The sequence below is a fragment of the Jatropha curcas genome, chromosome 8, assembly GCF_041381405.1.
Source record: "Jatropha curcas cultivar XTBG-Jc1 chromosome 8, XTBG_Jcur_1.0, whole genome shotgun sequence".
NCBI classification, from domain to species: domain Eukaryota; kingdom Viridiplantae; phylum Streptophyta; class Magnoliopsida; order Malpighiales; family Euphorbiaceae; genus Jatropha; species Jatropha curcas.
The window spans coordinates 22679633-22701647 of record NC_143158.1 but is presented as its reverse complement, the minus strand read 5'-3'; the positions used below and the strand labels follow the sequence as shown (position 1 = coordinate 22701647).

At 36.9% G+C, this 22015-nt stretch overlaps 1 protein-coding gene, 1 long non-coding RNA gene and 1 other non-coding gene across 3 annotated transcripts; 1 reads left to right on the top strand and 2 right to left on the bottom strand.

Moving 5' to 3' along the window:
* Positions 1 to 10919: 10919 nt before the first annotated feature.
* On the bottom strand, positions 10920 to 14605 carry LOC149494348 (uncharacterized). The gene is made up of 2 exons (XR_016322026.1): positions 14011 to 14605; positions 10920 to 13286 (listed from the first exon to the last, which is right to left on the bottom strand). It is a non-coding gene; the product is annotated as an uncharacterized LOC149494348 (long non-coding RNA).
* A 161-nt stretch (positions 14606 to 14766) lies between these two features.
* Positions 14767 to 20142, bottom strand: LOC149494346 (uncharacterized). Its single transcript, XM_089725472.1, has one exon. The coding sequence runs from the start codon at positions 20140 to 20142 to the stop codon at positions 14767 to 14769; it is 5376 nt and encodes a 1791-aa protein (XP_089581598.1).
* On the top strand, positions 19451 to 19557 carry LOC149494347 (small nucleolar RNA R71). The gene has a single exon (XR_016322345.1). It is a non-coding gene; the product is annotated as a small nucleolar RNA R71 (small nucleolar RNA).
* Positions 20143 to 22015: the final 1873 nt, after the last annotated feature.

The following is a 22015-nucleotide window of genomic DNA, read 5'->3' as shown; positions in this document are numbered from 1 at the left end:
AATTGTGAACAGTGTCAAAGAACAGGAAGTATATCTCAAAGGAATGAGATGAGTCAGACCCCAATACTTGTATGTGAAATTTTTGATGTGTGGGGAATTGATTTTATGGGTCCATTTCCTTCTTCTTTTGGTTTTACTTATATATTACTTGCTGTTGATTATGTTTCCAAATGGGTGGAAGCTAAAGCCACCAGAACTGATGATTCTAAAGTTGTTGTAGATTTTGTCAAGTCAAATATTTTCAGCAGGTTTGGAATTCCTAGAGCTTTGATCAGTGACAGAGGCACTCATTTTTGCAATAGAGCTGTGGAGGCATTATTAAAGAAATATGGTGTTTTTCATAGAGTTTCTACAGTCTATCATCCTCAAACAAGTGGGCAAGCTGAGGTATCAAACACAGAGGTGAAGTCTATCCTAGAGAGATGGTGAAGCCAAAGAGAAGGGATTGGAGCCTTAGACTTGATGATGCTTTGTGGGCTTACAGAACAGCCTATAAGACACCCATAGGTATGTCCCCTTACAGGTTGGTTTTTGGTAAGATGTGTCACCTTCCTGTTGAGATAGAACATAAAGCTTTTTGGGCTGTTAGAAATTGTAATTTTGAGTTAGATGCTGCTGGTGTGGAAAGAAAGTTACAATTGCAGGAGTTAGAGGAGATTCGTCTTGATGCTTATGAAAATTCTAAGATTTATAAGGAAAAGACAAAAGCATTTCATGATAAACTAATTTTAAACAAGGAGTTTGTGGTTGGGCAAAAAGTTTTATTGTATAATTCTAGATTAAAGTTAATGCCCGGTAAGTTGCGTTCTCGTTGGATTGGTCCATTTATTGTTACTAATATGTTTTCTTATGGTGCTGTTGAGATTCAAAGTTTAGAAACTAAGAAGGTGTTCAAAGTCAATGGCCATAGACTCAAGCCATTTTATGAAGGCTTCCAAGAGCATTCACTGGAAGAAATCAAATTGAGTGATCTAATTTATTTAGAGTAAAGAAGATGCTGTGACCATGTCGAGCTAACGACGATAAAAAAAGGCGCTTTGTGGGAGGCAACCCAAATTTTTGCTTTATTTTATTTATTTATTTATTTGCAAATAAATAATGTCATCTTCCTCCTTTTGCTATATATTTATTGTCTCGATTCTTTTAGTTACTCTACCCAGGTATGTTTTCTGATATTCCTTTCGGATTGTTTTGGTTCTGTTGCAAATTATACAGGTTTGAGGAAATTCTGAAATTGGGATAAATGTTTTGTGAATGATTAAATGGTGTATTTGTGATCAAGTTTTTTGTTGAGTTAGTAGATTCAGTCTTATATAGGTTTGTGCTAGTCAATAATGGTAAACATGACTGAATACTGATAGGAAATTCTGCTTTTATTCATTGACTTGATTACTTACACTGAGACTGCACTGCTATTATTCTGTTCTCATATTATTGCTGAAATTGGATTTTAGTTGGTATATTAGGCATTTTTAGTTTTCTTAGGTTTGTGCAGATTCCTCAAAATTTAAAGTTCCTAAGAGATTAGTTGATTTGTTAGTTCTCTGCTATTTCCTTGAGTTAATTATTGACTCGGAAACGGTTAAGCTTGTGTTGATAATTTATGCCTAAATTTTGAATGATGTTAGGATTTGAGCATTGTAAATGAACTGATTTTCAGGTGCAGGACTGGATAGGTAACAAGTATTGCATATGGTTGATATTGTTAATAATTTTGGTCGAAAAAGTGACCAGCCATTCACTTGTTTGCTTGTTTGTCTGGCTTGTGTTTTGCATTTTATTCTGTAGCAGGTACCCTTTACCGGACAACAGCTTGGCTTTTGGTTGCAATTTATTTGATGAGTAAATTTCAGTGAAACAGGGCAGTTTTCTATTACTCTTGAGACCTTCCTCTTGTGATTTAATTGTGATTTGTCCACATTGAGGACAATGTGTAAAGTAAGTGTGGGGAAGGGTTTTATTATTAGGGGTGTTTTTTTTTTTTTTTTCTTAATGATTTTTATGCTTCATGGTATAATAATGCTGCTGAATTTATGATGGCATATTGCTGAAATTTTGAGCTTTCTTTTGTTAAATAGCTATTGCCATACAACTTATTTTGCTCATTTGTTTCTGCTGCCATTTGATTGTGACTGGTTGAGTTAGATGTCAGGCACTTATCCCATGAATTTTGAGTAAAATTTTTGTTTGATTAAATGATTTGAGCTGATTTTTGGGATTACTCCAAGGGTTTATTGTGTCCTTTAAGTAAGACTTAAAACTCTAATTTTTACGAAAAACTAAAGTTGCAAAGAATTTTATTCTTGGCTTTGAACAGTCCTTTGAACTAGGTTGAAAAGCAATTTCAATTAGTCTAACTAAGTCACTTTGACTGTTTTTGACTCTTGTGCATTTTTGAATAATTTGTTAAATTTGTGACTCTTTTAGTCTTAAAATTTGAGGCTTGAGTTTCATTTTTATTGAGCTAAATTTTGACCGTTACTTCTAGAATTCTTGGTAGGATACCTAGATACAAAGATGAGCCTTTTATGTGTATGTGTTTTTGAGTCAAGAGAAAAGTCGAAATGAGTCAACAAGTGTAAGACTTGTAGCAGTCGGATCGCTTCGCTGCCCAATAATGGGTAAAGAGCAGTGCTAGTAGCCACTTGAGCTCGTGACTTCATATACCCGTAAGCGGGTACCATTGATGACAACTCAAGCACACGATAAATGCTCAAGCTTCTTGAAAAAAAAAATAGCGTATGTTGAAAAAGGAGTCGGTGAAAAAAAAAAAAAAAAGAAAGAAAGAATAAAGAGCTTTCTTTTGTTTTTATTTAGTCTTTGCATGTATGGTCGCGATGAATTTTTGTACTTTGGTGAGTTACCAAATAATTCTTTGAGGAACGGTTATCAACTTTTTGTTGCATGTGCTTAATTTTATATATTCAAGCCTTGGATTTTATGTTTAGGAGATTCTAAATTCGACTTATTAGTCTTGCTTGCACTTCATTCAAACTTAGTCAATTTAACTTTGCTTAGTAATTGACTTTATTTTTCCGATTGTTCTCATAAGGATTGTTTAGGGTCGAGAAGAGTTCTTCCCTTTATGTTTAAGCTATGTTTTGTTGAGTTTTAAGTCATGCTTGAGCACAAGCATGGATTACCGCCTCAACCCACACAGGTTGAAACGCAGCTTGGTACGCTCTTCAGTTAGGCCTCACACGGTTACGGAATTTGTCCATAACATAAGTCTAAGGTTCGCAGCATTTTTAAATAACAAATTTAGTGAGGAATTGTTATGCGGTGCCCACTCAGTGGGACCCACATTTGAAAATAAACAAAAAGAAGGAAATTTCTTTTTGGTGAATCTCAATTTATTTTTCGGTGGACGCGTGATTAACGCGTCCACCTCTCCTAAAAATAGGAGATGATTCAGTTCATCTCAACATACAAGCAGAGCAAAAGAAAAAAAAAAAAGAGATTTAGAGAGTTTCAGTTTTTAAGAAATGGTTCTTAAAACTAAGGGTCTAGAAAAATAGTGAAGATTATTGGGGTGTTTTTGGGAAACACTTTTGAGTGCCACTATTTTGTATTACTCTCTTTGTAAGCCTACTATTTTTAATGGTGGAAGAAATATTCGGAGTTGGTCCCGTGGACGTAGCCCTAAACAGTTAAGGATGAACCACGTAAATTCTGTGTGTCACAATTTTATTGTTTTTCTTTGTCGTAATTATTTTTCGTAATTTTATTGCCGATGCCCTAATAAGTGGTATCAGAGCCTGGTTCCAACAGATCCGCCAAGCAGATAGCGGTACCGGATCCGTGGATATATTTTGAAAATAAATATACCATGACGACGAGTGCATCGGTGCAGTCTGTTCAAAAAGACGTTGCAGAATTGACCTAGTGATGATTAGTAAAATAGTAACTCAAATTTGGCGTGAATAGTACTATTGGCATTACTGTTGCTGCGTCCGTCACTGTTAAGCCCAACACTATTCACGTATAGTACTATTCACGTGTACAGTTACTATTCACACATACAGGAACTATTTACGTATACTATTACTATTCACGTATACTACTATTCACCTATACGGTTTCTGTTGGTGATAATATTCTACACAAGTAAAAAATGGACGATAGAACAACAGGCACAATGGTTAGACTCAAGGAAGATATTAATGGAAGATCTTCTATGCTGCAAAGATCTCTTTGAAACGATTGAATTGAAAAGAGTCAGGCCAACTTCAATAAATGAGACTGATTGGAAATCGATTAACAGAAAAGCAGTCGCAACTATTAGGCAGTCTGTTGAAATGAGCGTCATAAATCATATCGCTCATGAGAAATATGCCTATTCAATCTGGAAGAAGTTGGAGGACATGTACGAGCGGAAGAATGCCCAGAACAAAGCTTTTTTAATTAGAAAGCTTGTAAATCTAAAGTACAGAGATGGCGAAAGTGCTTCAGATCACTTGGGCAAATTCCAAGAAATATTGAACTAACTGATGACGTCAAAAATAATGTTTGACGACCAGTGCAGGCACTATTCTTATTGAGTTCCTTGCCGGACAGTTAGGAGACGCTGATTGTTACGCTCAGTAATGTGTCAGAGGGGAATCTAACCTTAACCACAGTTAAGGAAAGTATTCTGAATGAAGATACTAGACGTAAGGAGACTGGTACGATAGCAACTCAGATGCACTCGTTACAGTTACAGAAAGGAGGGGGAGAAGAAAACCAGATACCCCCAAAATCTAGACAAGCGTGACAATTCATGGAGAAGATCCAAGTCAAGAAAAGGTGTCACTTGTTATCATTGTGGCAAGCCCGGTCACATCCAAAGGCACTGCAGAAAGTGGAAGAAGGAACGAGCCAAAGAAAATGATGAGAAAAAGAAAGACGATATGGAGGTAGCCTCAGTAGTTATTGATGTTGATGCACTTGGTGATGGTAGTACACTAATTTCTCATGCTGGTCTCAGTGAGTGTTCCACAAGTCAACAATCTCTTTAGATTATTGACTCTGCATGTTCTTATCATATTTCTTCAAAGAAGGAATATTTTTCATCACTTACCCTCGGAGATTACGACCATGTCAAGACTTTGAATGACACATATATGAAAAATTGCAGCATTGGAACAGTATGCATCAAAACCAATGCTGGTTATGATCTCTGGTTGGAAGATGTGAGATACACTCCTGCGGCAAACTTCAATTTGATCTCAGTTCATTGTCTTGATGAATTGGGTTATGCAAATCTGTTTGTTAATAAAACTTGGAAGCTTTCCAAAGGTAACCTAGTGTTCGGAAGAGGAAGAAAGTTCAACACCCTATACTACACCCAGGCCAAAGTTTGCACAGGAGTGGTGAATGCAGTTGAAGATTCATCTGCTGAGTTGTGGCACAAACGACTTTGTCACTTGAGTGAGAAGGGAATGGAGACTCTCACCAAGAAGAAAATGCTATCTTTGAAAGGTTTGCCTTTAAAAATATGCACTGATTGTTTGTCTGGTAAACAACATAGAGTTTCCTTTCAAAGATCCCCTTCTCCTTCTAGAAAGCCTGGTATTCTAGAATTGGTACACACTGATGTTTGCTCAATGGGTGACAATCCTTGAGTGGTTGCTCATATTATGTTAGCTTTATTGATGACCATTTTAGAAAGGTTTGGGTTTTACCAATAAAGTCAAAAGACCAGGTGCTGGATATGTTTAAAGTCTTTCATGTCAGTGTTGAAAGATAAACGGGAAGAAAGTTAAAATGTGTTAGAGCTGATAATGATGGTGAGTACAGAGGACCATTTGAGAAGTATTGCTTAGAACACGGCATCAGACTTCAGAAGACAGTTCCCAAAACTCCACAACAGAATGGACTTGCAGAGAGAATGAACAGGACCATTGTTGAAAGGGTTAGATGTATGCTCTCTCATGCTAAACTTTTGAAAACCTTTTGGGTTGAAGCAATGAATACTGCAGTTTACTTGATCAACCTTTGACCTTCAACCTCCCTCAACGGAGATGTACCAAAAAAGGTGTCGTCAGGGAAAAATATTTCTTATGATCACCTTAGAATATTTGGTTGCAGGGCTTTTGTTCATATTCCAAAAGATGAAAGATCCAAGCTTGATTCGAAGTCAAAACACTATATCTTCTTGGGCTATGGAAATGATGGTTTTGGGTACAGATTATGGGATCCAGTTGAAAAGAAGCTCATCAGAAGCAGAGATGTAGTATTCCTGGAAGACCAAACCATTGAAGACTTTGAGAAAAATGACAAGCCAAAGTCTATCAATGAGTTTCCTGTTAGTCTTGATGCAGAACCTCATGTAGAACCACAAAACAATGAAGAAGATGATGGTGAACCTATTCATAATGATGCTGAACCAGCTCTAATAGAAGAACTGCCTCAATTGCGAAGATCTGCGAGAGGCAGGATACCTTCCTAGAGATATTCTCCTAATGAGTATGACTTGTTAACTCAAGGGGGGAGAACCAGAGAACTAGCAGAAAGGAGTTCACTTTGAAGAAATTTTCTCACCTGTAGTCAAGATGTCTTCTATCAGAGTTATGCTTGGTCTAGCAGCTAGCTTGAATTTGGAGATCGAGCAACTTGATGTAAAGACTGCTTTCGTCCATGATGACTTAGAGGAGGAAATTTATATGGAGCAGCCAGAAGGGTTCATAGTCAAAGGCAAAGAACACTTGGTGTGTAAATTGCAGAAGAGCTTGTATGGCCTCAAACAAGCTCCCAGACAATGGTACAAAAAGTTTGACTCTTTCATGGTAAATCACGGGTATGAGAAAACTACTTCTAATCACTGTGTATTTGTGAAAAAGTTCATAGAAGGCGACCTTATTATTCTCTTATTATATGTGGATGATATGCTTATTGTGGGCTAAAATGCTAAAAAAATTGAGAGCTTAAAAAAGGAGCTTGGAAAATCCTTTGCCATGAAGGATTTGGGATCGGCAAAACAGATTCTTGGAATGAAGATCTCTAGAGACAGGAAACGGAGAAAGTTGTGGCTATCTCAAGAGAAGTACATCGAGAAAGTTCTCAGCAGATTCAACATGAGCAATGCGAAACCAGTTTGTACTCCACTTGTAGGTCATTTCAAATTAAGTCTCAGTCAATGTCCTTCAAGTGAGAAAGAAAAAGAAGAATTGAAGAAGATTCCTTATGCATCCGCCGTTGGCAACTTGATGTACGCCATGGTATGCACAAGACCGGATATTGCTCACGCTGTTGGTGTTGTTAGCTGATTTCTTTCAAATCCAGGTAAAGAACACTGGAATGCAGTGAAGTGGATTCTCAAGTATTTTAAAGGCACTTCCAAAATCTGCTTATGTTTTGGTGATAATAGACCTGTGTTAGATGGTTACAAAGACGCAGATATGGGTGGTGATGTTGATTCGCGCAAATCAACTTCTGCATATCTGATGACTTTTGTAGGAGCAGCAGTTTCTTAGCAATCGAAATCGCAAAAATGCATTGCACTCTCATCCACTGAGGCAAAATATACCGCCATTACAGAAGCTAGCAAAGAACTCTTGTGGATGAAGAAATTCCTACAAGAATTGGGTATAGAACAAGAAAAGTACACTCTGCTATGTGATAGTCAAAGCGCAATACATCTCAGCAAAAATTCGACCTTCCATTCAAGGTCAAAGCACATTGATGTGAGGTATCATTGGATACGTGATGCGCTGGAGATGAAGCTATTTCAGATTGAAAAGATTCACACTGATAATAATGGCGCTGATATGATGACTAAAGCTTTACCTACGGAGAAGCTTGTCACTTACAGAAAGATAGCCGGTATGGCTAACATCCCCACTTGAGTTGTAGGGGGAGATTTGTTGTGGCGGTGCCCACTCAGTGGGACCCATATTTGAAAATAAACAAAAAGAAGGAAAAATTTTTTTTGGTGAATCTCAATTTGTTTTTCGGTGGACGCGTGATTAACGCGTCCACCTCTCCTATAAATAGGAGATGATTCAGTTCATCTCAACATACAAGCAAAGCAAAAGAAAAAGAAAAAAAAAAAGAGATTTTGAGAGTTTCAGTTTTTAAGAAAAGGTTCTTAAAACTAAGGGTCTAGAAAAATAGTGAAGATTATTGGGGTGTTTTTGGGAAATACTTTTGAGTACCGCTATTTTGTATTACTCTCTTTGTAAGCCTACTATTTTTAATGGTGGAAGAAATATTCGAAGTTGGTCCTGTGGACGTAGCCCTAAACAGTTAATAGTGAAACACGTAAATTCTGTGTTACAATTTTATTTTTTTTCTCTGCTGTAATTATTTTTCGTAATTTTATTGCCGGTGCCCTAACAGGAATAGGACCATAGAATTTGTTTGAGCGGAGGTTGAGAATCATCAATTTAGGAACTTCTATTCCAAACCAATTTGGAATTTCTTCATCAAATTGATTTTCACCAAGATCAATGACCAGCAATCTCTTACAATTTGAAAGAGATAATGGTATTTCTCTTGATAAATTGTTGTCCCGTAGATGTAGGGATCGAAGCATACTCAAATTTCCTATTGAGCTTGGAATTTTTCCAATAAATTTATTATTACTCAATCGTATAACTGCCAAAGCGTGCCACTTCATCCAACAGTTACGTATCTCTCCAGATAATCAATTTGATCCCAGGTTTAAAAATCACATGTTCATTGACTCATTGAATTAAAATTCCTTATTCATTTGAGAGCACAAGAAGTGAGAAATAGACCCAGAAAATAAATTATTGAAAAGATCTAATGAAGTGATAGCGGAAGAAACGAAAGGCAAAAAGTCGTTAAAGTAATTTGAACTCAAATCAATTTTGGTTGCCAAAAAAGAGTATAATGATTAATCTTGAGTCAAAGTTAAATGTGGAATCTTTCCATGTATTTGGTTGCCTAAAAGATTTAAGTAAATAAAGTGCGAAAAGAAATTTCAAACCAACTGGGAATGGTAACTATACTTGAGTTAGACATATCTAGAGTTGCTAAATACTTTTGTGAACAGATCCAAGGAGGAAGCACTTTTCCTAAATGCCAAGATCCTTGGCATAACTCTCTAAGTTGAAAAGGTGGAATCCAATTTGGGCTAACTTGAAAAGTGAGTGAGTTTCCACCAGTAGAGAAATGTGTCAATCTTATTAAATTGGCAAAATGGAGTTCTGTAACAACTCCCTCCATTGAGTTTGTAGAAAGAGATGCTGCTTTCAAGCTTGAGAGACTCCCAAAAGAAGTTGGAATATTACCGAAAATGGAAATTTTCCTTAAAGAGACTCCCAAAGAGATTGGAATATTAACGAAAATGGAATTTTTCCTTAAACAGAGAGAGGCTAGATGCCTGAATTGACCAAGGGTTTTTAAGGTTAGGTAGTTGACCAAAAAATTTGACAATCAAGTAAATGCAATGATTCTAAATGATTTGAAACACACACTGCCAACATTTGAAAGACATCTATTATGTCGACATTCAATTTAATGTATGACAAATCAATTGATCTCAGCTTGCAAAGACATCCTACGGACCTTATTAGGCAGTTTCCACCAACTTGGAAATTGTTCCCTAATAGGTGTAGACTTGTTAAAGAAGTCTAAGTTTTGAATTCCTTATGGTATGTTACCATAGGTATGGCCGGTTCAATGAACCGCCGGTTTAAGATGTTTAAAATTTTAAACTGGAACCGATCCTTGAACCTCTAGTTTCAGTTCCAATGAACCGACGGTTCGAATTACGGTTCCGATTCGATTTCGGTATTACATAAATTTTTGAAAAAATTAATAAAATTTTGATTCCAAATTCATAAATAAATAATAATTTTAAAATGTTTATATTTTATTGACTAAATAAATTATTATAAAATTTTAAAAGAAAAACTTCTATTAACTTAGAACTATTATATATTACATTAAATTTACAAATTTTGCTAATTCACTAATATAGAAAATTATAATTTTTTTTTATTTTGGGCTTCAATTAAATTAAAATTGAAAATTTTTAGTTTAATTGCCTACGTATCCTCTTAGGATTTAGAGAAAATCAAAGCCCACGTAGTTCTTTTTTTTATTATAATGGAAAATAACCTTTCAATTATTACAATTTATTTTAGTCATCGGTGCCACTAGTCCCCGTTAATGAGCCGAGATCATCATCATTGCTTGAATTTTGTTAGTCTTGAGTTATCAACGCCGCTCTAGTCCAATCGTCAATTGACGGGCGTCGAATCCGCCAAAAATAATTAACCTGCTCCCCTACAAAATAAAACTTGTAAATATGGTGAGAAGGATCGAACCCTAGGGATTAGCTTTGTCGAAAATAGACCAAAACTGAAAATAAAATTAAAAATAGATATTGAAACGGGGGAATTTAATAATCGAACTAAACGAATTAAAATTAAATCAAAGAAATAAATGCAATAAAATTAAAAATTGAACCTGAACAATTGATAGAAAATTCAGCCAAGGCATACCGCGGATCGAAAATTTGATTCGAGTGATCATTGATTCAAGATTAATTCCTTAATTCATATTACAGACAAGTTATAGCCAGAAAGAACGTCAACCCAACCAATTCTACCGTAGGAATAGGTTGCTAAGATACGATCTAATAACAACCCCTAATCAACTAGCAATCCTAAGTACGACGAAGGATTTAACTGTTAACCGCTTTAAAATCTAATAGAACCCTGTCCAGATTAACAGAAACTACGAGCATCCATTTAAATCTGATTATATTCTTTCTTAATACAACCTAGAAAGTTCTACCCAATTAAGTTATATTAATTACAACTGCATCAACCTAACCAAACAATTACGGATTTGATTACGCCGAATAGCTATGGAAATTTCTACCAAACAACATAACGGGCCCTGTTAAATCATTCAATAGAATTTCGCTAGGGGATATATTTTCCCAATAAATCACAGAAAGGATATAAATGCAATAGAATAAAGAAATTTAATTAAGTTCAATATAATCTCACAATCGAAATCAAACTTCTACCTTGGTTTAGCCTTAACTGAATAGAACGTTTAGCCACACATGACTATGGAAGAAAACATCCTCACAAGAATTGAAAGTTCGGTAGAAATCTCTCAAAAAATTCTGTCAAATTCGTCACAACCCAAGGGAGGCGGAAGATAATCCACAAAAAGACCTAATTTCGACTTAAATAGCCCCTAGAAGGTGGGGTCCACTAATACAATGAAAATACCCACTAAAACCTGTGTCTAATATCATCCTGTGGCTGTAAAACGTGCTGGAATTAGTTGAAGAAGTCGTGACCAGCCAATAATGTCACAATCAGTCCGCTGGTCTGATTTCCTGTTTAGTCTTGCCCAAGGCTAAGAGCCTAACAACTTGCATTTGTGTTCCAAAATTCCAGCAGCTCCTTCCTTGCTCCAAAACATTTCAATTGTGCTCCTTTTTGCTTCATTCATATCAAATCCAACTTTTCCTAGCATAAAAACAATAAATCAAGTTAAACCACTCTTTTAAGCACAAAATGACACCAAATCAACACAAATATAACAATAAAAGAAAATTGGATTTGCAAGTTATCAAATTTCCCCACACTTATCCCATGCTTGTCCTCAAGCATGACTTAGAATTCGACATCTATTCTATATAGGAGACCACAACTTCACAACGAAACTCGATTCAACATATGCAAAAACCGCAAACAACGCAACATCGCAATTGGATATCAAACCGTCAAAATCATCCCATCATCGTGAACTCAATCGAAAAAGGTTACACTAAGAATTCTGAAAACACTCACGCACACATACGAAGCTTGAATCAACAAATGTTTTATCGAGCAATAATCAAAGCATATAAAATACATTTTCGTAGCTTCAAGAAAACAAGATAATGAACAACCATAAGCTCTCCTCGCGGTTCCCTCTCCACTAATGTAGGACAAGTCTCAACTAAGGATCATCAGGTCTTTTATATGGGTTAGGCTAGGGTAATGGTTACAAAAGAAAAGGATAATGTAAGGCTAGAGAGTAACAAGAAAATAAGTCTTTCACATTAAGTTCAAAGAGCAATGCACGTTATTAACTTTAATGTTTAGATGGCAACAAATGCAACTTCACAAAACAAAACATAACATTGTAGCCTTTCCCTCTATTTTTCTTTTTTTTTTATTTATTTTATTGCTGCTGTTTATTTATTCTTTCTTCCTTTCTTTTTTTTTCTTTTTTCTTTTTTTTTATTTCTTTTCTGATTTTCTTTTCCTTTTTTTTTTTTTCGACATCACAACGACTAATTACATATAAGTCGCTATGACTATTTATTCCAAAACACAAACATAAACACGAAACAAAAATGCATTCGCGCCAAAACTTGAAACTTAAACATGCATGCTCAACAACGATTAAAAAGAGTATTTCCTTGTTCAAAGGTGGTGGGCAAAGAGCTTTTTGTGTTATATGGTTATATTGGGGGTTATGAAAAGAATTTGGAAACACGCATTTAGCATGCTTCGTTGGCTAGAAGGGGTAAGAAGGATGGTAACGTCAAGGTGGGAAAACGTAGAATTTTTTTTTTTTTTTTTAGATCGACCAAAGAATGCCTAGATCATTTCCAAAGTCGAGACTCACCTAGGATTTCGCCTCAAGGGAACGTAGAAGAGAGTTCTAGTGTTCGGAAGCTATCCTAAAATTTTTTTTTTTTTCAACGATTGCTCTCAAAAACACTTATCAAAAGAGGCTAAGTTTCGAAAACCCGATTTGAGAATTCAAAGTGTAAACAATTTAAACCAAGATTCACGAGTGCAATGACGGTCAATTTCAAGTTATGGTTTTCGCTTGCTAAGTCTTGTCGTCTAGGGCTCTCACAATAGTCAGACCAAGTTTCAAAAGCAAAGTTATCCTCTCTAGATATCCTATAAATTCTAAATCATGTTTAAAGACACAATTAAGTCCCAGAGTAATCCCAAATGCAGCTCAAAAATAAAAAATTTTACTCAAAATATTCATGGGATAAGTGGTAAATAAAAACTCTAGGAGCATTTTTACAAAACAGTCAAAACCGGTCAAGTTTCATACCAAATATGCACATGGCAGCAGCATAAACATAAGCAAGTACTAAGAACAACACATGGCAGTAAAATTAAAAATTTCAGCAAAGATGGTCACATTCCCCTCCCCACACTTACTCCACACATTGTCCTCAATGTGGACTCAAGGCTTAAAATGTAAATAAAAGGTAAAGTTGAAGGAAACTGCCCTGTTGTGAAGGAAACTGCCCTGTTCTAGCCATTAAGAATATTGCTCTTGCTCATCCTGAAATGCAACTGAAAACACAAAAACACAACCAAAAGAAAAACAAAAGAACAAAATGCAAACCAAATGGTTGTTAGTCTGCAAATGTTATTCAGCTTTCTATTACCTCAAAGATGTTAACCAAGCAAAGAGCCAGCAAAGCAAAATCAGTTCAACTTAATAAACAATTCTGCTCAACTATCAATCAAATTTCCAATACTGAACATGGCATTAAAACAACATAGCAAAACAGGCAAGCAAACTTAGTTCAAACAATGACAACAGATTCTAAGTTTTAAGAGCTCATATTCAAAATACTAATTTTAAACCCAATAAATTGATCCCAAATCGCATTGAACACTGAATTTAGTCAATAAAAGCCTAGAATTAAACCCAACTCATAATATTCAGCGATCGAACTCCACTCAGTTATCAATTCCAACTCCAATTTAAACAAAATTCGAATTATCAACAAGCAAGAAAATTATAAAAACGTCCCCTTCAGCAAGTATTGCAAAGTTAAACAATAAAACCCAATAAAAACTTGCGAAACAACAAAACCCATAAATCATAATGTGCTCAAATAACTTCAGCCAACAATCTATAATATAGCTAAGTTCTTCCCTAATTCAAATTCAGCAACAATTGATTAACTAAAAAAAAAAACCCAATTGAAATCAATGACAATGTAGTAAATTGGAGCACAGACACTATCTTAAATCACGATTTCTATTCTAATAGGAAGTAAATTAATACCTGTTGCTGAAGTTGGCACGGAGAGGAATCAGATGAGGAAGGAAGACGCTGCTGTTGGGTTTTGCGTCGCGCTGTAGAGTGACGTAGGATTGGGCTAAGGACGAAAAGAAAGTCTGTTTGGGTTTTAGATCGTCGATCGGAGTGACAAAATTCTTGTCGTCGTTCTTCAGAACTCTTGCCGTCGTTCAAGACTCGCAGCCAACGCAGATTTCGTCCAAAGAGCGCCTGCTGCCCCTGTTGTGCCTGCTGCCCCTGTTTGGGTTCTCTTATTCTCTCTTTTTTTTTTCTTTTTGTTTTCTTTGCAGTTGCCGCACAAATATAACCAGTTATTATTATTATTATTATTATTTTTTACCCAGTATAATAACAAAGTAGCTGAATAAAAAAATAAAAAAAAAAAGTCAAATATACCCTCTTGCTAAAATGAATAAACTCTCTATACTCACCCCAACGAACACAATAAAATACAAAATAAAACAATTTTAACCATGCCATTTAAAAACCCCATAGAAGCTTTGCTATAGACTCTTGAACCCAGAAAAACACAGTGTCCCCAGGTTAGGGACGACACCCTTCATGAAAATTTTTTTTTTTTTTTTTTCAAAAAAAAAAAAAATGAAGAAGAAAAAAAAAATAATGAAAATTCAGAGAAGAAAAAAAAATAAAATAAAAGAAAATGAGGCAAAAACTAAATGCTGGGTTGCCTCCCAGTAAGCGCTTGATTTTAACGTCTCCGGCTAGACTTTCTTGAGCTAATCAGCTGTACTCCCCAGACTCTTCGAGCCTCAAATTCTCCGATTGAGTAGCTCCAAAACCTTCATAAAATGGCTTCAATCGATGCCCATTCACCTTAAAAATTTTATTGGTCTCTAGACTTTGAATTTCCACTGCACCATGAGCAAAAACATTAGTAACAACAAATGGACCAGTCCATCTGGACCTTAACTTACCAGGAAATAATTTGAGTTTAGAATGAAATAATAGAACTTTTTGACCAACTACAAAGCTCTTCCTGGATATCATGCCATCATGGAAAGCCTTAGTCTTCTCTTTGTATATTCTGGAGCTTTCATAAGCTTCATTGCGAATTTCCTCAAGCTCTTGCAATTGTAATTTTCGGTTATCACCAGCTTCACCATATTGCATATTGCAGCGCTGAATAGCCCAAAATGCGCGGTGCTCCAACTCGACAGGCAAATGACATGGTTTGCCATAAACTAAGCGATAAGGTGACATTCCTATCGGTGTCTTATACGCTGTCCTATAAGCCCATAAAGCGTCGTCCAGCCTGACGCTCCAATCTTTTCTATTAGGACTCACAGTTTTTTCCAGTATAGACTTCACTTCCCTATTCGAAACTTCTGCTTGTCCACTTGTCTGCGGGTGGTAGGCTGTAGAGACACGATGCGTAATACCATACTTTTTGAACAGATTCTCCATAATCTTGTTACAGAAATGAGTTCCTCGATCACTTATAATTGCTCTTGGAAGTCCGAACCGAGAAAAGATATGGCTCTTGACAAAATTCACTACTGTCTTCGCATCATCAGTCCGGGTTGCCTTAGCTTCAACCCATTTGGACACGTAATCCACTGCCAACAATATATAGCTGTTCCCGAATGATGATGGGAATGGCCCCATAAAATCTATACCCCACACATCAAAAATCTCACAAATAAGAATAGAGGTAAGGGGCATCTGATCTCTACGACTCAAATTACCTGTCTTCTGGCAATTTTCGCAAGATTTGCAATAAATGTACGAGTCTTTAAACATTGATGGCCAGAAAAGTCCACACTCCAGAATCTTGCGAGCTGTTCGTTGAGGACCAAAATGACCTCCACAAGCTGATGAATGGCAGAATTTCAGAATGGATGGCACTTCCACATCCATAACACATCTTCTAATCACCTGGTCAGAACAAAACTTCCACAAGTATGGATCATCCCAAACAAAATACTTAGCATCTCTCTTGATTTTATCTTTTGCAGCTCTAGTTAAATTTTCCGGTAAAGTACCTGCAACTAAATAATTCACTATATCAGCATACCATGGAACAACTTTTTGGAAGCTAAAGAGTTGCTCATCTGGAAAATCATCGTCCAATGGTGATGGCTTTTCATTCAAAATCAACCGGCTAAGGTGATCAGCAACAAGATTCTCGGACCCCTTTTTATCTCTTATCTCTATATCAAACTCTTGAAGCAAAAGAATCCAACGAATCAAACGGGGCTTGGAATCCTTCTTCTTTAACAAATACCTCAATGCTGCATGGTCAGAGAAAACTATCACCTTTGTTCCTAACAAATACGACCTGAACTTCTCCAAAGCAAACACGATCGCCAAAAGCTCTTTCTCTGTGGTAGAGTAGTTGCATTGGGCATTGTCCAGCGTTCTTGATGCATAGTATATGACATGAGGATTCTTCTCAATACGCTGTCCAAGAACAGCCCCTACAGCATAGTTACTCGCATCGCACATAATCTCGAAAGGATAGTTCCAATTCGGTGGTTGGACTATTGGAGCAGAAATGAGCTTCTCCTTCAACATATCAAACGCTTCTCTACACTCCCCATTGAACACAAAAGGCACATCTTTTTGCAAAAGCTTGCAAAGTGGTTGAGCTATCTTTGAAAAATCCTTAATAAAGCGTCTGTAGAAACCTGCATGGCCAAGGAAAGAACGAATCTCCCGCACACTTGCAGGGTAAGGTAAGGATTTAATTACATCAATTTTAGCTTTGTCAACCTCAATGCCTCTTGATGAAACAATGTGTCCTAGAATCAAACCTTGGTCCACCATAAAATGGCATTTTTCATAATTTAGCACTAGGTTTGATTCTATACACCTCTTTAAGACTTTTGTAAGGTTAGTTAAGCATTCATCAAAACAATTACCATAGATAGTAAAATCATCCATAAATACCTCAATAATCTCCTCTACAAAATCTGAAAATATACTAACCATACACCTTTGGAATGTGGCTGGTGCGTTGCAAAGACCAAACGGCATCCGTCGATAAGCAAATGTACCAAAAGGGCAAGTGAAAGTCGTCTTCTCTTGGTCTTCGGGTGCCACTGGTATTTGAAAGAAGCCTGAAAAACCATCAAGACAACAATAATGAGAACGACCAGCTAATCTTTCCAACATTTGGTCAATAAATGGAAGTGGGAAGTGATCTTTTCTTGTGGCTGCATTTAACTTCCTGTAATCTATGCACATCCTCCACCCATTTTGAACTCTTGTAGGAACCAACTCTCCTTCAGCATTCTCCACTACAGTAATTCCTGTCTTCTTAGGCACTACCTGTACGGGGCTTACCCATTTGCTATCAGAAATCGGGTAAATCATACCAGCATCTAACAACTTCAGTATTTCCTTCTTCACCACCTCCATCATAGGTGGATTCAACCTCCTTTGAGCTTCTCTTGTGGGTTTGCTTCCTTCTTCTAGAAGAATCTTGTGCATACAAGTTGATGGACTCAACCCTTTAATATCTGCTATTGTCCATCCTATGGCCTCTTTATGCTCCCTAAGAACTTGAACCAAGCACTCTTCTTCAACCTCACTAAGTTTGCTTGAGATGATAACAGGCAGTGTGTCTCCATTCCCCAAAAATGCATATTTTAAGTGGCCGGGCAGCGGTTTCAACTCTAACTTGGGTGCCTGCAAAACAGATGGTAAAAGCTTCTCATGGTGAGAAGGCAAAACAATATGGCTGTGGCTGCTTGTTAGGGGCTGATTTGTCTCCATCTCACACACAATTTCCTGTACATTTTCATTAACCAAGAAGGTTTCCTCAATCTCTTTAATACTGTCCATATTAATATTCCTGCAAAGCACTAAATCAAGCTCGTCAACAGCATTTAATTCAAACATTTCTTGTGCTAAAGGATCAATTGCATCAATAGAACAAATACTAGACACATCACTAGGGTACTTCATAGCCTCATAAACATTAAATTCGACTTTCTCACCATCGAACTCCATAGATAATGTGCCTTCATAAGCATCAATTTTTGTCCTTGCAGTGCGGAGAAAAGGTCTCCCAAGCAATAAATCAGCTACAGTCGAGGATTTATCATCCTCCATATTAAGTACATAAAAATCTGCTGGAAAAATTAAATCACCAACCTGAACCAAAACATCTTCTAGCAATCCCACGGGATACACTATAGACCTGTCTGCCAATTGAATAATAATACGCGTTTCTTTCAAGGGACAACCCTTGAAAGATGAGTAGATAGATAAAGGCATGACATTTATAGAAGCTCCTAAATCACACATAGATCTCTTAATCCCTACATTGCCTATTTTACAAGGAATAGCAAACATACCTCGATCTTTACACTTTGGTGGGAGTCTCTTCCTTTGAATCATGGCGGAGCAAACTTCACCCATCTCTACCTTCTCAACACTATCTACCTTCCTTTTGTTGGTACAAAGTTCCTTGAGAAACTTTGCGTACTTCGGTATTTGCTTAATAGCATCCAATAATGGAATATTCACCTCCACCTTGCGAAAGGTCTCCAAAATGTCTTTCTCTTCACTTTCCTTCCTTGTTTTAACCAATCTCTCGGGAAAAGGAGGCTGAACAGTAAAGGTTTGGGGCTGCCGTACTTCAGGCTGTTCGGAAGGCCCATTTCGGTGAATTTCTACCTCCTTTTCAGCTTCTTCCTTAGAACTGCTGCTGCCTTTTTTAGGGGCTGCTGTGTTTAGCTCTTTACCACTCCTCAAAGTGATCGCACTTGCATTTTCCCTTGGGTTTACCACCGTTTGGGAAGGAAGCTTCCCTTGTGTTTCCAATCTACTCAAGGAAGATGCAAGTTGACTAATTTGTTGTTCCATATTCTGCATTCCCTTTCTTGTTTCTTGCTGGAATTCTTGTTGAGAAGTGGCAAGTGACCTCACAATATCTTCCAATGGTATTTTTGGGGGAGGAGCTTGTTGAGGAGGTGGTCTAGCTGGTTGGTATCCTTGGAAATTTTGGTAGTGGCTTCCATAGCTAAGATTAGGATGATTCTTCCAAGTACTATTGAAGGTGTTACCCATCGGTCTTTGGGGCTGCCCGAAATATCCTCCCATAGCGTTAACTTGCTCTTGATCACCATACCATGATGGACATGTGTCAGTTGGGTGATCGCTGCAACATACCTCGCACACACTTCTCTTCACAGGTTGCCCTGCAGCAATAGATTTAACAATAGAGGTTAGTTCATTCAGTTGAGACTGAATGGAAGAATCACATACCTGATATAGCTTCCTGGAGGGTTCTTCAACTTGGCCAAATTGTTGTGAATTGGCGGCCATAGTGGAAATAATTTCTCTTGCTGCGAGTGGAGTCTTGTTAACAAGTGCTCCCCCACTAGCTGCATCAACCATCTTTCTTTCCATGTCAAGCATCCCTTCATAAAAGTACTGTATTAGGGACTGTTCAGACATCCCATGTTGCGGGCAGGCTGCACATAACTTCTTGAATCTCTCCCAATAGTCATAAAGACTCTCTCCAGCCTTTTGTCTAACCCCACAAATTTCTCTTCGTATGATGGCTACCCTAGAAGCGGGAAAATACTTGTCCAAGAATGCTCGGGCCATATCAGGCCATGTGGTGATGGAACCTGGAGGTAGATTAAGCAACCACTCCTTAGCAGCATCTTTAAGAGAGAATGGGAATGCTCTCAACTTAATTTGCTCTTCAGTTACCCCCTGCGGTCTCATGCTAGAACAAACTCCATGGAATTCCTTCAAGTGATTATGCGGGTTTTCAGTCTTTATTCCATGGAAAGCCGGAAGTTGATGAATCAGACCCGATTTAAGCTCAAATGGCACTTCCAACTCCGGGTAAGTAATACACATAGGCTGCTGCTCTACAGGGGCAGCCTGTAGCTCTCGAACAGTGCGGTTTTCAGCCATAACTTCCTCTTGGTCAATTTCTGCAAGAATATCTTCCTGCTCTAGACTTTCTTCTTTGGTTTCAGCTGTAAAATCAAGGTGACCAGCTGCTGGACTTTCCGGTTCAGTTCCGGAAATCGATTCGGCCCACTTTCGCTCTTTCGCTTGTCTCCTTAGTGAGCGGGCTGTTTTCTCTATCTCAGGATCAAATAATATTGGCAAATTTTCAGACCTGGTCATTCAAAAAGACAGCAAACAGTAAAGTTAACTAGTCCCCGGCAACGGCGCCAAAATTTGACGGGCGTCGAATCCGCCAAAAATAATTAACCTGCTCCCCTACAAAATAAAACTTGTAAATATGGTGAGAAGGATCGAACCCTAGGGATTAGCTTTGTCGAAAATAGACCAAAACTGAAAATAAAATTAAAAATAGATATTGAAACGGGGGAATTTAATAATCGAACTAAACGAATTAAAATTAAATCAAAGAAATAAATGCAATAAAATTAAAAATTGAACCTGAACAATTGATAGAAAATTCAGCCAAGGCATACCGCGGATCGAAAATTTGATTCGAGTGATCATTGATTCAAGATTAATTCCTTAATTCATATTACAGACAAGTTATAGCCAGAAAGAACGTCAACCCAACCAATTCTACCGTAGGAATAGGTTGCTAAGATACGATCTAATAACAACCCCTAATCAACTAGCAATCCTAAGTACGACGAAGGATTTAACTGTTAACCGCTTTAAAATCTAATAGAACCCTGTCCAGATTAACAGAAACTACGAGCATCCATTTAAATCTGATTATATTCTTTCTTAATACAACCTAGAAAGTTCTACCCAATTAAGTTATATTAATTACAACTGCATCAACCTAACCAAACAATTACGGATTTGATTACGCCGAATAGCTATGGAAATTTCTACCAAACAACATAACGGGCCCTGTTAAATCATTCAATAGAATTTCGCTAGGGGATATATTTTCCCAATAAATCACAGAAAGGATATAAATGCAATAGAATAAAGAAATTTAATTAAGTTCAATATAATCTCACAATCGAAATCAAACTTCTACCTTGGTTTAGCCTTAACTGAATAGAACGTTTAGCCACACATGACTATGGAAGAAAACATCCTCACAAGAATTGAAAGTTCGGTAGAAATCTCTCAAAAAATTCTGTCAAATTCGTCACAACCCAAGGGAGGCGGAAGATAATCCACAAAAAGACCTAATTTCGACTTAAATAGCCCCTAGAAGGTGGGGTCCACTAATACAATGAAAATACCCACTAAAACCTGTGTCTAATATCATCCTGTGGCTGTAAAACGTGCTGGAATTAGTTGAAGAAGTCGTGACCAGCCAATAATGTCACAATCAGTCCGCTGGTCTGATTTCCTGTTTAGTCTTGCCCAAGGCTAAGAGCCTAACAACTTGCATTTGTGTTCCAAAATTCCAGCAGCTCCTTCCTTGCTCCAAAACATTTCAATTGTGCTCCTTTTTGCTTCATTCATATCAAATCCAACTTTTCCTAGCATAAAAACAATAAATCAAGTTAAACCACTCTTTTAAGCACAAAATGACACCAAATCAACACAAATATAACAATAAAAGAAAATTGGATTTGCAAGTTATCATCAATGCATTCTTGCATTTCCACATTATTTGGCAATAATCTTGACCGTGTTGGATCTAAAATTTATCCATCTGCACTAAAAGCTTGTTCCACTGAAACAGTAAAAATCAGACAAGTAAGAATATCTTTTGCAATTGAAGCTAAGACTGGAAAGTGATTTGCATGATTTTTCCACCAACCCAAAATGTCAAATTTTGTTGGGTTCGCATCATCACCTAAAAACTCAAAATTTGTGCTAATATATATCTCAATTTCTATGTATGAATGTGGACCCTCCCTTGGTTTTTTTTGAAATATTTTGCATGAAAGTAAATTGTGTAGAATGAAATTTAGTGGATTGTGTAGTTTATGGATGTGATACTTGAGGAAGGGGAGATACTAATTTAGAATATTCATCATACAATTGATGGATATACCTTAAAACATTATTAGTAAGAGAAAAATAATCTACTTCAACATTAAAAGAT

Excerpts from the sequence above, each read along its gene's own strand:
- LOC149494346 (XM_089725472.1), bottom strand. The coding sequence starts at position 20,142 with ATGACCAGGTCTGAAAATTTGCCAATATTATTTGATCCTGAGATAGAG.